The sequence below is a fragment of the Metopolophium dirhodum genome, chromosome 1 (genome assembly GCF_019925205.1).
Source record: "Metopolophium dirhodum isolate CAU chromosome 1, ASM1992520v1, whole genome shotgun sequence".
In the NCBI taxonomy this organism is placed as follows: Eukaryota; Metazoa; Arthropoda; class Insecta; order Hemiptera; family Aphididae; genus Metopolophium; species Metopolophium dirhodum.
Window position 1 is genome coordinate 43,657,457 of NC_083560.1, and position 14,065 is coordinate 43,671,521.

The 14,065-nt window shown below is 27.0% G+C and overlaps 1 protein-coding gene across 1 annotated transcript; it reads right to left on the reverse strand.

Annotated features, from left to right (window-relative positions):
* Positions 1–5,700: 5,700 nt before the first annotated feature.
* LOC132936502 (protein twisted gastrulation-like) lies at positions 5,701–8,934 on the reverse strand. Its single transcript, XM_061003238.1, has 7 exons — positions 8,892–8,934; positions 8,391–8,473; positions 8,172–8,258; positions 7,348–7,572; positions 6,443–6,649; positions 6,187–6,382; positions 5,701–6,117 (listed from the first exon to the last, which is right to left on the reverse strand). Exons 4-7 carry the CDS (start codon positions 7,553–7,555, stop codon positions 6,021–6,023), a joined length of 708 nt encoding a protein of 235 aa, XP_060859221.1. The 5' UTR covers positions 7,556–7,572; positions 8,172–8,258; positions 8,391–8,473; positions 8,892–8,934; the 3' UTR covers positions 5,701–6,020.
* Positions 8,935–14,065: the final 5,131 nt, after the last annotated feature.

Here is a 14,065-nt window from a genome sequence, read left to right on the forward strand (position 1 = left end):
GCACGGATTTGTTACTCAAAAAAGCCTTAAGTATAGCAAAAATATGAGTTTTGTATTATTTTTTTGTTTTCTGGGACTTGACTGTCATCCGTATAACCATCAATGCTGCTGATAAGTTTGAGCTGCACAGTGTTCAGCCTTTTTCACCGTTGTTTGTTATACAATGACCATAACAATAAAACATATTATGTTCCTGTATGAAGTAATAAATAATAATTATATATTTATATATTATTACACTCATTTAAGAAAAGTAATTCAACGTTCGCCAGTAGGTTTGTCAGAATGGCCTCGCGTTTCAGAATTTCGCTGTACCGATCATTTTTGATTACGTTCAGTCAGACTGGTGCCGGTTCGGTTCTCCACAGTTGGGTAATACTCACTAATGAAAATATTTTATTTTTATTAATATGATTTTATATTTAATTTTTTTTTAGTTATTTATTGAAATCACCTGGACTTTGTTCAATGAGTTTTGAATGGAACCTCCAGTAGTGTGTATTGTACCATCAGATGTTTTCTAGTTCATATGCCCATATGTTTTTCCCTTGCCAAAACTGCGTCGTTGCTCACTGTTTAAAGTACAGATCGTAACTTGTAAATATAGTTTCGGTTCGTGTCACGATCATCTCCATTAATGGGTTGTTAGCCACAACCCCTAATCTGCGGGTAGTGAGTCATAAAATACCAGAAACGTGTGATGCTGAAACGCAGGATCCAGCCAAAATCGCGAAGCTATATATCACTTGATGGTCACGATAGCGAAACATAAATAGCGAAAAAAAATAAGCAGTTAATGCTTAACAGCGTTTTCAAAAATATCAAAAATGTTTATTTATTTCTAATTATGTTTACCAAAAAAATTGTATATAAATAAAAAAGCGGGTAAGTGGATGTCACCCTGCTGTGCAGTAGGTTACAAGTAAGTCAATGTATAATGGATTGTATTAAACTTGAATTCAATGATATAATATCATTGTATAAGAAAAACGATTCTTAGCCGAGACGGTTTATCAGTCTGGATTTTTTAAATTTGTATTATTTATTATAGCCTTTAAGTTAAATTAATATTATAATATTATAATTTTTTAATTGTTGAAACGGTGATAAACATCAAAATCCCATTTAAAGCGGTTTTTCGTAATTTGTCTGTAGTTTTTTCCGTGGCATTAAATAACTATTGAGAAAATCAAATAATGACCTTTTTAAAGTACCATATTGATCCAATTTGCTAAACGATAAGGATAAGGTTCTATATGTTGAAATCGAAGCACTCAGTTTTGTACGTCTGAGTTATAACAAACAATTTCTAAAAAATGTAATTAAAATTACCTATAAAAAGATTTAAAATATGTATCAGAATCCTTTTTTTAGATTCTGAGCGTAGCGAGGAAGCTAGTGGTTTTACAATTGTGTTTATATATATTTTTTATTTTTTTTTTATTTCCTGTATACAAATTTTTTACCAGAAGAAGTGCTTCGATTTCAACATATAGTACCTTATCTTTTAGCAAATTGGATCAAAAATCAATTGTACTTTAGAGATGTCATTTTTCGATTTTCTCAATAGTTATCTAATACCACGGGAATCCACGAAAAACCACTTAAAATGGGATTTTAGTTTCTAACGCTTTGTTTATCACCGTAGCAACGAATAAAAAATTATGGTATTATAATATTAATTTAACTTAAAGGCTATAATAAATAATAAAATTTTTAAAAATCCAGACTGATAAACCGTCTTCGCTCAGAATCGTTTTTCTTATACAATGATATTATATCATTGAATTCAAGTTTAATACAATCCATTATACATTGTCCCACTTCTAACCTACTGTACATCAGAAAATATTTACTGTTAAGATTCAACACACATTTGTATTAAACACTAATTAAGAGGACAAAGGCAACTCACATAACTCAACAATGTTCGGTTATTAACTAACTTTTATTCTGGAAGTCACAACGGTAGGAACCGTCTCAGGACTACCAGTGTATCAAACCTTCTATATTAATTTCTTTAGTAACATAATTTATGACATTTGTAATTCAGTGACACGCTTAGGAGACTGATGATAATAATTAATGACATAAGCTATTGATTTTTCTAATTCGAATTACCTACATATTATTTAAAGAAAGAACAACATTAGGTTATTAGTAGGGCTCGGAAGTTGAGGCATTTTGCATTTTTTTTTGGAACTTTTTAGACGATGCTCTCCTGGCCACAAATGTGTTTCATTAGCATGTGAGTCTAAAAAACTAAATTTTATTTTGCAATTTTATGCATTTTTTGGCTTTTTTTCCTTTTAAGTCATTTTTTGACATTTTTAGGTCATTTTTCGACATTTTTAGGTCATTTTTTTGACATTTTAAGTCATTTTTATTAATTTCACACTAGTTCACTTCTTATTGTTTCTTGCCTATGCCGATAACTTAAAATTTGGAAATTACCACGGACTAAGATTAGTACCTATCCGATTTTATCTCGCCGATTACATTTTGTCGATTACGGTTTGATAAATTTATAGAACAAATATTTTTTATTTCATTTTTAAAGACATTATTTGTCATCTTTATGTCATATTTTAAGCAATTTGTAAGCTTTGATAAATGTATATAGAATTTTATAGTAAAATAGAGTAAAATATTAAAAAAAATGTATCTATAAATTTAAAATAAATATTTGTAATATTTTTTTAGGTCATTTTTTAAAGACATTTTTCGTCATTTTTATGTCATATTTGCATTTTTTTTAGGTCATTTTTTGATGTTTTTAAGGTCATCAACTTCCGAGCCCTAGTTATCACCGTTATAACCTGAATTGAACTATTAATATTAAATTTACTGAAATTCCATTAGAAATGTTCCATTTGCTATAGTTATTATAATTATCATACCCATCAATAAAGTAACCGACTTAGCTAGCTAGCCAGGTTTCATATAAACAAATAACATCAAATTTTGTATTACATGAATCTAAAAGTACAATAGGCAGTTCATCAAAATGTATAGTTAAACTACGGATATTTATACTAAAAAACAAAAAATTATTTTTAGTGTAAACAATTTCATTAAAATTGTAGATGTTTTTTGTGTAATATAAAACGTCATTATCTACATTTAAAAAATCACACTTAGTGTTATGGGAGTTACTCATTACAAAAAAAATTAATTAATTAAAAAAAAAAAATACAAAAGTTACCTTAATCTAAACAATTAGATAATATTTAAACTTACCATAAGACAGTAATGCTTTTATTCACTTCTAACTGTTGCAGTATTTCAAAGTTTGAGATTTTGTACACCTGTCCTCCTTCATGTTTATGAATATAAACTTCACCACTATTTGCCCATGAGTATTTGACGTAATATTTTTTTGACACTTTTTTCGCTAGCCATAATAATTTTTTATTATATTGCGTAAGTTGATCATTAATAAATATTTGCCTATCATTGAAATTAAAAAAAAAACATACTTAGCAGTTAAAGGAGTTTTATTTTTTTTTTCAAACAAAGTTTGATGTTTTTCATAATTTCATTTTTAATAGAATTAGAGTTAAAACGAACTATAATATCTCCCACCTTATTGTTATTACTTTTTACTCTAAAGGTTAACTCTACAGTTTAAACAATATGAAACTGATTTAACAATATCCGCTATATTTTAAAAGGTTTACTCTACGTCTTTGGAAAGTTCGACATTTTGTAGAATTAGCATCGCTTGTTCTTGGTTATTTAATTTATCCTTTAGTATAATGACCTCTTTATTAAGCTTATTATTATTTATTTCCATAGTTTCAATTTTTGCTACCATTATTGACATTTTTTTTTATAGTGGATTATTCTTGACACTGAAATCATCAATTTGTTCCGAATCTAATAGATTTTTCAACTGACTTAACCGTTTCTGTAAGATTTTCAATTTTAGTAACTACGTTCATTAATATTAACCTTACTGAATCTGATGTATGTTTACCACTGTTATCAAAGTTACTAAAATCAATGAGTTCTCCATTGGTGTTAAATTTATTGATTACAGAAATATTTTTCGTTTTTTAACTGCACATTTCACAAATTCAATTTTTACACTTTTGTAATTCGTCATAGTTTAAAGTTTTGTACACGTTGGATGATACCTAGCTTTGCACCCATAGCATATAATTAATTTAGATGGGGAAATACTCTCATTACATATAATACATGACATGGTAGATAAGATAAAGATATAAACGAAAAACACTTTAAACGATCCACAAATTTAAAGTGATTAACGTTCGCTTGCCACGACGGTCAGACAAGAACTGATATTATTAATAATAAAATTATAATGAATCTATTATTTTTGTTTAAAATTAAATCAACCTACTATAATACTAATAGTAAACGAAATTACTTTAGTAGCAATATCAAAATACATCATAGCATGACATATCATATAAACTTGATATAGACTGACCACTGACAGAACATCACCGCATAAAATCTTTTTTTGTATACAAAGACATAACATTGAACTCAAATTATTACTTTTATTATGTAGTGGACTCACTCTACATCTACCATACAGAAGCAAACCTGTGATCTCACTTTTTTTAATTTAAAACTATTGATTTTCTTTTTAAAGGATAGCCAATGGTGGAATTATTGATAAAGTGTTTTTACTTTTCATCACTCCTTATAAATTAGGTATACAATTATTTTTTACTGTAAAATTTCTAAGATTAACAATGATAACATAATATTTGTGTTTATTAAGAAAGACATTTTATTTTCAATAAACAATTATTTTACCTAATATTCCCAACATTGTATAAGTATTAAATAGGTATACACAACTAACAGGTTAAGTATTTTAACAATAATTAAAATTAACAAAATAAAAAATATAAATTTTTAAATTAAATGCTGATTTTTGAATATATGAAATATCCTGTACTTCCATAGTAATAACTATAATAATATAACATGTATAGTGTAAAAAATTAACATTTACAATTCTAAATCCATACAATAAATTTAACTGAAATATGCACCATAGTATAATTAACTGATAGTTGAGAATAACAGCGCAAATTCATCCTTATTAGGATGGTACTTGAACAAATAACATCATAAATCATTAATTTTACAACATAACTATTAAAAACAGACTTATCCATAGCAAAAATAATATTATTACATTATTTGTATATAAATATAGAAGCATATTAGGTGATTCTTTTAATGCACAATAATCATTAATCCTGTTAAAATTTTGTTATTTGTATAATTTAAAAATAAATTTAATTTTTGTAAATACAAATAGTTTTTGTTTTTATTTATTCTGGAACAGTTCAAACAGAATATTTTGATGCGAAAATATATTTTTTAAATTTATTTGTACCTTTAAATTTTAGGAGAGCAGAGTTGGGCAACACAACATTTGCAGTCTTGCAAAACCTGGTGTATCATTTACACTTATCAGAATAAGAACATTTTCAAAAAAAAAAAAAAATATTTGCTTAAAATATTAAATTATTAACTATAAATAAGTATAACAAAACATACGTAAAAACTTAAAAAATAATGATTGTATGCAAATTTGCGGCAAATTTAATAAATCTTCAAATTTAATTTTTTATAAATAGGTATGAAATGTTGAAAATGTATTAAAAACAAACGAGTCTTATGCATATAAATAACTAAACTAAATTGATTTTTGATTAGTAATAACTCCGTACAGTGTACACAGTAACATATAAAAGGGAATACAAATTTTTAATATTATAATTTATAAGATATAAGATTAACTAAACATAAATAGAATAGTCTGTACTAAAATCAAAATAAGATACGATAAACCATTTGACAGTATATTATCCACCATATTACAACTAAAAGCATTTGTTTATGCAAGTAAATTTTCTCATCTAAGTAGTTAAAAAGTAGAGTAGGATTTGTTGATTTGATAGTCAACAACAAAATATAAAAATATATACAAATTTAAAAGTAATACTTAAGTTATAAATATTCATTACTTATTGTATCATTTCTTCATCGTCATCTTCATCATCACCATAATCAGCATTACTTGTTGTTGGCATAACAGCTCCGTTTGATGGGCAATTCTTACACCTTAAAAATAAAAAGTTTTAGAGCAATGTATAAAATATATATTTTAATGAGAAACTTATGATGAATTACCGGCTCTGGTTTAATCCATAATTCAAACACAGTTCACTAACACATTCACAACATCCATCATGGAACCAGCGGTAGCTTTTAGCACCCATTGATGTACAATCTGCCTTACATTTGGTCCAAGACGAACATTGATTCATGAATACAACAGAACAATTCAGTGTTATTTTCGTAGATGATACATCTTGGGCTGAGTTTTCTAAATTTCAAATTTCATTAGCAATTATTTTAAATTTATAGATAGTTCAATGGAATTTACTTTGCAACAACTTGAAGTCTTTCTGAAAATCTGGTTTGAACATATCAATGTCTAAATCGATGGGGAATGTTAGAGATTCCCATCGTTGTTGTGTATCTGGTTCCGAAACAAGAGCAGTAAACAAAGTCACTACGGAGTCTGGCAGATCTTCAACTTGACTTTTTTTACTCAATTCATCAACAGTAACATTTGGCTCTGGACACATGTCTAAAATCATAGAACATCAATAAGTAATTAGTAATGTATTATATAAATATGTTCATATTACCTATCAGAGGAAGTGTTTATATTTTATATTAAGTACTGCACATATTTTTAGAGTTCAAATTTTTAATAATAATTTCACATTAACTACTAAGTAGTCAATTATTTTGTCTCATAAAGAACAAGAAGAATTTGTTTACATAATAGTTTTAATCAAAAATGAATACAAGCATATAGTAATGCCATTAATGATGTAAAAATACTTGGGTTATAGAATTAAATTTATAAAACAATAGTGCCTATACCCATATGAGTTAGTTTCCTACATTCATGATACCTGATCATACAAGTAATCGGGTAAGATAATCCGGCTATTCTATGATTAAACTATGGTTATTGTTTTACTGCCAAACTATTCAGCAGTAACAAACCATCATACAACTGTTGAACAAATATTAAAGCAAAAGCTATTTGGATTTAAAGTAGTGATACTACAGTGTCTTATGATGGTAATGACACAATTGAAGATGACTCTTACAGATAAAATTGTTGAACAGCAACTTATCAACATTGAGATATCGATAGTGTTGTATGGAAGGAATGAAAAATCTTGACAAACAATCAATGACAGGTAGTCCATAGATAGAACCAGATTAGCCGAACCTACATACACCTAACTTAACACTATACATACGACTCACCCACGCACGAGCAGCATTCACTGTACAGATTGTTGAGGCAACTGAAACATTCCTTGCAGCACGAACAGTTTACCATATCGCACTTACACGACTGTGTGATCATGCACTTGGAGACAATAGATGCGCACACGGCCTCGTTGCATGCGTAAGTAACGCACACAAACGCAACCATTGCCCCGACGACAGTGACAAGAAATATGTTTTTCATTTTTCGGTGGATGGTTCCTAGAAAATGATGTATGTTAGTGTCATTATTAGAGGCCGGAATTATATTCTTTTAAAATAGCCAAAATAAGATGCTAATATTTTCTTAAAAAGTTGAAAATATTCTTCCAATATTCTTTAAAAATCATAATAAAATATGCAAAAAATATGCTTTTTTATTAAAATATTCTCTTGAACTAAAAATATCCATTTATATGCAAAATAATACAAAAGCCTGATACAAATAGGTACCTACATAATGAAAAATACTACATGTAAAGAAAAGTTTAATTAAATTATTAATAATAATATTTAATATTAAATTATTTAAAATTTTTAACTAAGAATATTTTTGAAAACAGTTGACAACTATATTTTGTTCCATCTGCTCTGGTGTCATATTTATACGACGGTCGGTTAAAATGTTTCATATGTGCTAATTTATATTATTTACGCCACTACAACAAAAAATATCGAACATCTACAAAAATTAATCGATATATTCTCTAATATTATTTACTATACAAAATATTCTTTTATCTTGAAATATTCCCAAATATGCAAAAGAACATAATTCTGGCCCCTTCATTATGTATTGGACAATAAATTATAATGATTACCTATTTTCCGTGCTTCTCACCGTGTGTTATCTGCAGGCGCAATTGTAAAGTCACTGTGGTCTACTGAATACTGGTGGACACTATTATCTTAATACCAAATAAAATAAAATAATATGAATAACAATAATTATAAAATATTACCTAGGTATGTATAAGTGTATAAGGTTGGGTAATATTGCTAATAGATAATTAAAAGAACATGATAATTATAATAATTACTGTGTTGAGATGAGAACAGTTTTGAATGGTGTGAAATGCAAGCTGGAAATGGACATGCAAGAGCCGCTAGATATCTTCCATACCTACAATGTAGGACATAAAATATATTATCACTAATGCCCGTATACATAGTAAATCTATGTGTCACATAAATTGACTAGGTAGTAGGTATGCATATGGACATTGGATTATTATAATACCTATACCTAATAAAAAATTATCTTTACCATATTAAGTGTGTGGTTCAGTATATATTTGCAGATATATTTTTGTGTAAATTGTAGTAAGTATTTTTATTTAGAGTAATATTTTAAGTGTGTTTAATAGAAACATTTTATTTTTTACAATAAATGAGATATAATATAGGGATACAATTGCAGGTGATGAAACTAAGTAGTGTTAACTATTATGAGTTTAAAAACAAACCAATTACCGATCTTTTAATTGAATTAGTAGAGTTAAATGATAATCTATAGTGTTATAAAAACAGTAGGTACATACTTTTTCGTAGTGAAACAACGTAGCTCGTGCAGTTTACATAAACAAATATAACTAATTAACCATGGATAAAAAGAACATGATTTTCAACGACTCTTATCAGACGTTCCAACTTTGTAAATAGTTCTAACAGCATACCACTACGAACGCTAGTAGTCCGGGCAAATTGAAGATACCTCGGTTTTAGGTGGTATATTATGGTATGGGCCCAACGTGAACGACACTAGAAATCATTACTCGCCAAAATTCAATTGGTGTTATTAAAAATCCGTGACTGTAATCACAGATAAAATTTTTTTTTGTATAAATGATCAATTACATTTAATAATAAATAAGAATCAAAGATAGACATTTTCCAAAACTTATAATAATTCTCCGAGAAATATTCTCGTAAGTCGTAATAGAGAACAACGTGTAATAAATGAGAAAAAATAGGTAATATATTTTTGATATCACCTTATTTTTATATATTGTATAATTTATTTCTCTGGTATCTATTGTAATAGTTATTTTAGTTCACTCATTTGATTTTCTATTCAGTACTTTTCTTTTTTAAATAATTAAAATTTTAAAAACGATTATTAAATAAAAAAAAATTCAATAAATACATATTTTAGTTTACATTTCTCAGAAATAGTTTCTGTATTCCAGTAATAACAAGGTACCTACTAATCAGTTATTACAAATACCTACTATAATATTACAATAATACACCTACCGTAATGAACGTTTTACATTGGCGCATTGTCTGTTTATCTGCACCAAATTATCATACATCATATTATGCACCTCAACATGCTGAAAGGTATAAAAACGATCTTTGATTGAAAATTCAATGATTGTCATAAATCATATGTAATAAATAGACACAAAAAATAAAAAAGTAGTCAAGTGGGTGTTGCTATTTTGTACAGTAGATTACAAGTGGGTCACTGTCAAAAATCGAACTTTAAATGCTTATAAAAAAAGTTAAGCCTCTGTATTTTTAATATTTTTAATCTGCTATTGTAACAATTTATTAGGAGCGTTGTATTAAATTTTCAAGATTTTCAACCAAACAAATAAAATGTTATTGACATTTATAGAAACCATTAATAGAAGTCAGAATTCAAGTAGGTATTTTAGTTTTTATGATTTCTTAAAATGTCAAAATTGTTTGAAGTAAGACTCGTATATTTGAACATTAATAACTTAAAAAATTTTTTAACTTTTATAGTATACATAGTAACCAAAAAATAAAAATAATAAGGTCCTTATAAAGTGTTTTAAATATAAGTTCAAAAACACTAGAGATACAAAGAAACAATTATTTTCTATATTATGCATTTAAAATTCATATTTAAACAAAATTCATAAAAATCCCGAAAATTTGGGTACCGGTGCCCGTTTTTCAAATTTTCCACAATTTTATAAAATTTGAAAATTAAATTTTAAATTTTAGTTGTCACCTTAATTATAAGACTTTTCCGCTAATATACTACCCTATACCTATTTAGTGGGGTTAATAGGGTGTATTATATCGAAAAAAATGACTTTACGGGAATAACTCTCAAGCTTTGTAGAATTGTCCGATTTTGATGACTATTTTTTTATCTGAAAGAAGAAAACTTCCTACAGCCCGCATCGATCTCTGATTTTGTATTTTATTTCAAATAATTGTATTAAAAAATTTGTGAAAAAATGCTTTTTATCTTATATATTTTAGACATATTATAAAGTTTGAAAATAAAATATTGAAAAACAGAGATCGATGCAGGCTGTAGAATATTTCCCCCTAGAAATTAAAAAAAAAATCATGAAATTTGGTTGGTTCTAAAAGCTGGTATCGTTATTCTTGCAGAGTGTATTTTTGAGGATAAAATGGCATCGGCACAGGGCGCCTTAATCAGTTAGAAATCCATACATTTTTTCTTTTCATAACTAACATGACACATTTTTATAGAAGATTCCCAAAAAGTTTTTCTACCTTCATCAAAAAAAAAAAAAATTTAACTGGTTAGTGACATAAGTACACTGTTTAAAGCCATGAGATATTTTCGTTTTTATTAATTTAAATTTTAATTATTAAACTGTATTATTTATACAAGTATTGCTAGGATGCCACAACGTCAGAATTATTTTAGGTATGCAATGGTTCATCCATTACAATGACATACTCAAAAAGGTGGATAAGTGGATGTCGCTCTGCTGTACGGTAGGTTACAAGTGGGTCACTGTAATGGATGGTGTTAAATTTGAATTCAATGATATAATATCATTGTATAAGAAAAACGATTCTGAGCAAAAACGGTCAGTCAGTCTATGATATTACCTAGTATATTTGATGATATTATTGTGAATAAAGTAATTTATATATTATAACCTATTTACGTGGAGCCTTGTTTTAAATTTTCAATCCATAGCCATAAAAGTTAAACATTTTATACATTTTTAACTACAAAATAATTAATAAATTATAAATTTGATAAATGTTGTCAAAATTTGAAATTTAAATGCTTATAAAAAAAAAATTGTGCATATTTATTTTTAATATTTTTCAACTGCTATTAGAACGATATATCAGGAGCCTTATATTAAATTTTCACGCTCTTTTACCCAACAAATAAAAATTTATTGATATTTATAAAAAAAAAAACTAAAAAAATTGAAAACTGACAATGTCCGTAAACAGCTCAAAAAGAGTCAAAATATTTTCAACATTTTATGCTGTATAGAAAATGCTAATATAAACATTCAGTGAAATTTTCAAGTATCTACAGTCATTCGTCTTTTAATTACAATAAAATAAGAAAATTGTTACATGAGAAATCGAGTAAATATCAAATGTTGTAAAAATATAAATTTCAGACATTCATAAAAATTTAATTTTAGTTTCTTCTAGACATTTTTTTTTTGATAAAGGTAGACAAACTTATGAGTAATCTTATATTACATTTTCAAATTTTAGATTTTAAAAGAAAAATTTTTATGAATTCTCAACTCAAAATAATTTGCTATTTTTCGTGATTTTTCCGTATTTTGTCAAAATTTGAACTTTAAATGCTTATAAATAAAAACTGTGACTAAGGATTTTTAATTTTTTTCATCTGCCTTTGAAACAATAACCTAGGAGCCTTCTATTAAATTTTCAAGCTTTTTTACTCAACAGATAAAATTTTATTGATATTTATAGAAAAAAAAACTAAAAAAATTGAAAACTGACAATGGCCGTAAACAGCTCAAAAAGAGTCAAAATATTTTGTAAATTTTATGGTGTATAGAAAATGCTAATATAAACATTCAGTCAAAATTTCATGTCCCTACAGTCATTTGTTTTAGAGTTACACCAAAACCCAAAATCGATTTTCTCGAAAACAGATTTTGCGTAAAAATTCCCGTTTTTCCTTAATTTTTCTTTTGTTTTTCACGTCGCTTGTGAAAACTACTGGGAAATGTTTACTTTTGACCCCCCAAAGTACCAACTAGATTCACTTTCCTATCAGAAAAGTTACTATTGAAGAAAATCCAAGCACTTTTACTGTCCTAAAAGGTGATGACAGACACAAAAATAAAAAAAAACACACATCATTGTAAAATCAATACATTCATCGCTTCGCTCAGAATCTAAAACTATTGTACAGCAGATCAGTACTCACTAGTCACTTGTCCATTTTTTTAATACTTAAAATAAAAAAATTTGAAATTTGATTCAAATTATTTTTGAACTATTCAAAATAGCCAACTCGAAAATATTGTTTTTATAAAACTTTTGATTGTTAAAAAAGTATTTATTTAAATTCTTAGTCAAATGGTTTAATTTTTATGATTTTTTAAAATGTCAAAATTGTTTGAAGTAAGACCCATTAGTTTGAAAAGTTGTAACTTTGAAAAAAAATTCTTCTATTTTTAAAATTTTTTTATTTGATTACGTCCCTACTTAAAAATTCTCATAAAATATTTTTAAAAATGTTATACCTAATTGGCTAATTTTATTTTTTTTTAAACAATTAATATCAGATTTAATTTTTATTTTTAGTATTAAAATAAATTAAAAAAATTGTATACCATACATGGAGCTCAACTGTCAATAAATTATATATATAAGGAATATTATTAAAAAATATTGATTAAACAAAAATGAATTTCGTTTGTCACGTCATCCTGTATTGTAATTTGTAAATATATGATTTGTGCCATATACATGTCCTGGTTTCAGTATTCAGTGGTATTTTATGATGATGGTTGTGTGTAGAGGGGTGGAGGTAGTTGAAATAAATCTATAATAATACACAGACCCATGGGGACCTAAACAATTAAACAACATACCGATGCTAAAATATATAATATGCGTAATAATAATTTTATTTTTGAAATCTCGGAAACTTATATAATGATCTTGTTGAATGTGTGGTTCGAGATTTGAGACAAAATGATAATTAACAATAAGACATTTAAACGCAAACAAACAAATATATAAAACGAACAATGTCGATTAATGACGCAGAATGTCTGAACTCGGACATTATTGCACAAAATTGGACTTCATGGATTTATCATCATTGATTTTAAATTTACAAATATCATAAATAGCTCACTGATACAAATTTAAATTCTGTAGGTACATCCACGGCCAACGCGGTTAAACGATATCTGCAGCCTATAATACGGCTATTACACGATAGCTATAAATTGTAATAAATTACCGATGTTATTCTAGTGCCCGGACGTATAAAGCAATATTATGAAACGCCAATTAAACACATTTTATTCTGGGCCCCTGATAGTGGAATACGTTTTGAGAAGAACCTAGTTTATATAATATTTATATTATAATATGGAGATTACCGAAATCGTGTTTATCTTTTTGTGGCGTTCATTATTGAAATTTAGGTACCTACTGTTATCGATGTTCGATTCTCAACCTACTGTATACAGTTGGTATAGCGGTATACCAGATACTTACACTATGATTATGCGGGACGCCCGGACGGATTATATTGAATATTATATGAATAAAAAGTAATTAACAAATTTAACAACATAACGAAAATATGTACATATTATTTTATTTTTAAAATTGAGGCAGAACGGAACTTTTGGGAAGAACGCCAACCACGAGCAGAGAAAAATAAATAATTATATGCATATTGGTTTAAATGGGAGATCATTTTGATATATCTTAAGTTAGGGCCGACAAA

Excerpts from the sequence above, each read along its gene's own strand:
- LOC132936502 (XM_061003238.1), bottom strand. The coding sequence starts at position 7,555 with ATGAAAAACATATTTCTTGTCACTGTCGTCGGGGCAATGGTTGCGTTT. Across the intron at positions 6,650-7,347 it reads TGAATGCTGCTCGTGCGTGG|ACATGTGTCCAGAGCCAAAT; the intron begins GTGAGTCGTATG and ends CTATGATTTTAG. Across the intron at positions 6,118-6,186 it reads TATGGATTAAACCAGAGCCG|GTGTAAGAATTGCCCATCAA; the intron begins GTAATTCATCAT and ends TTTATTTTTAAG.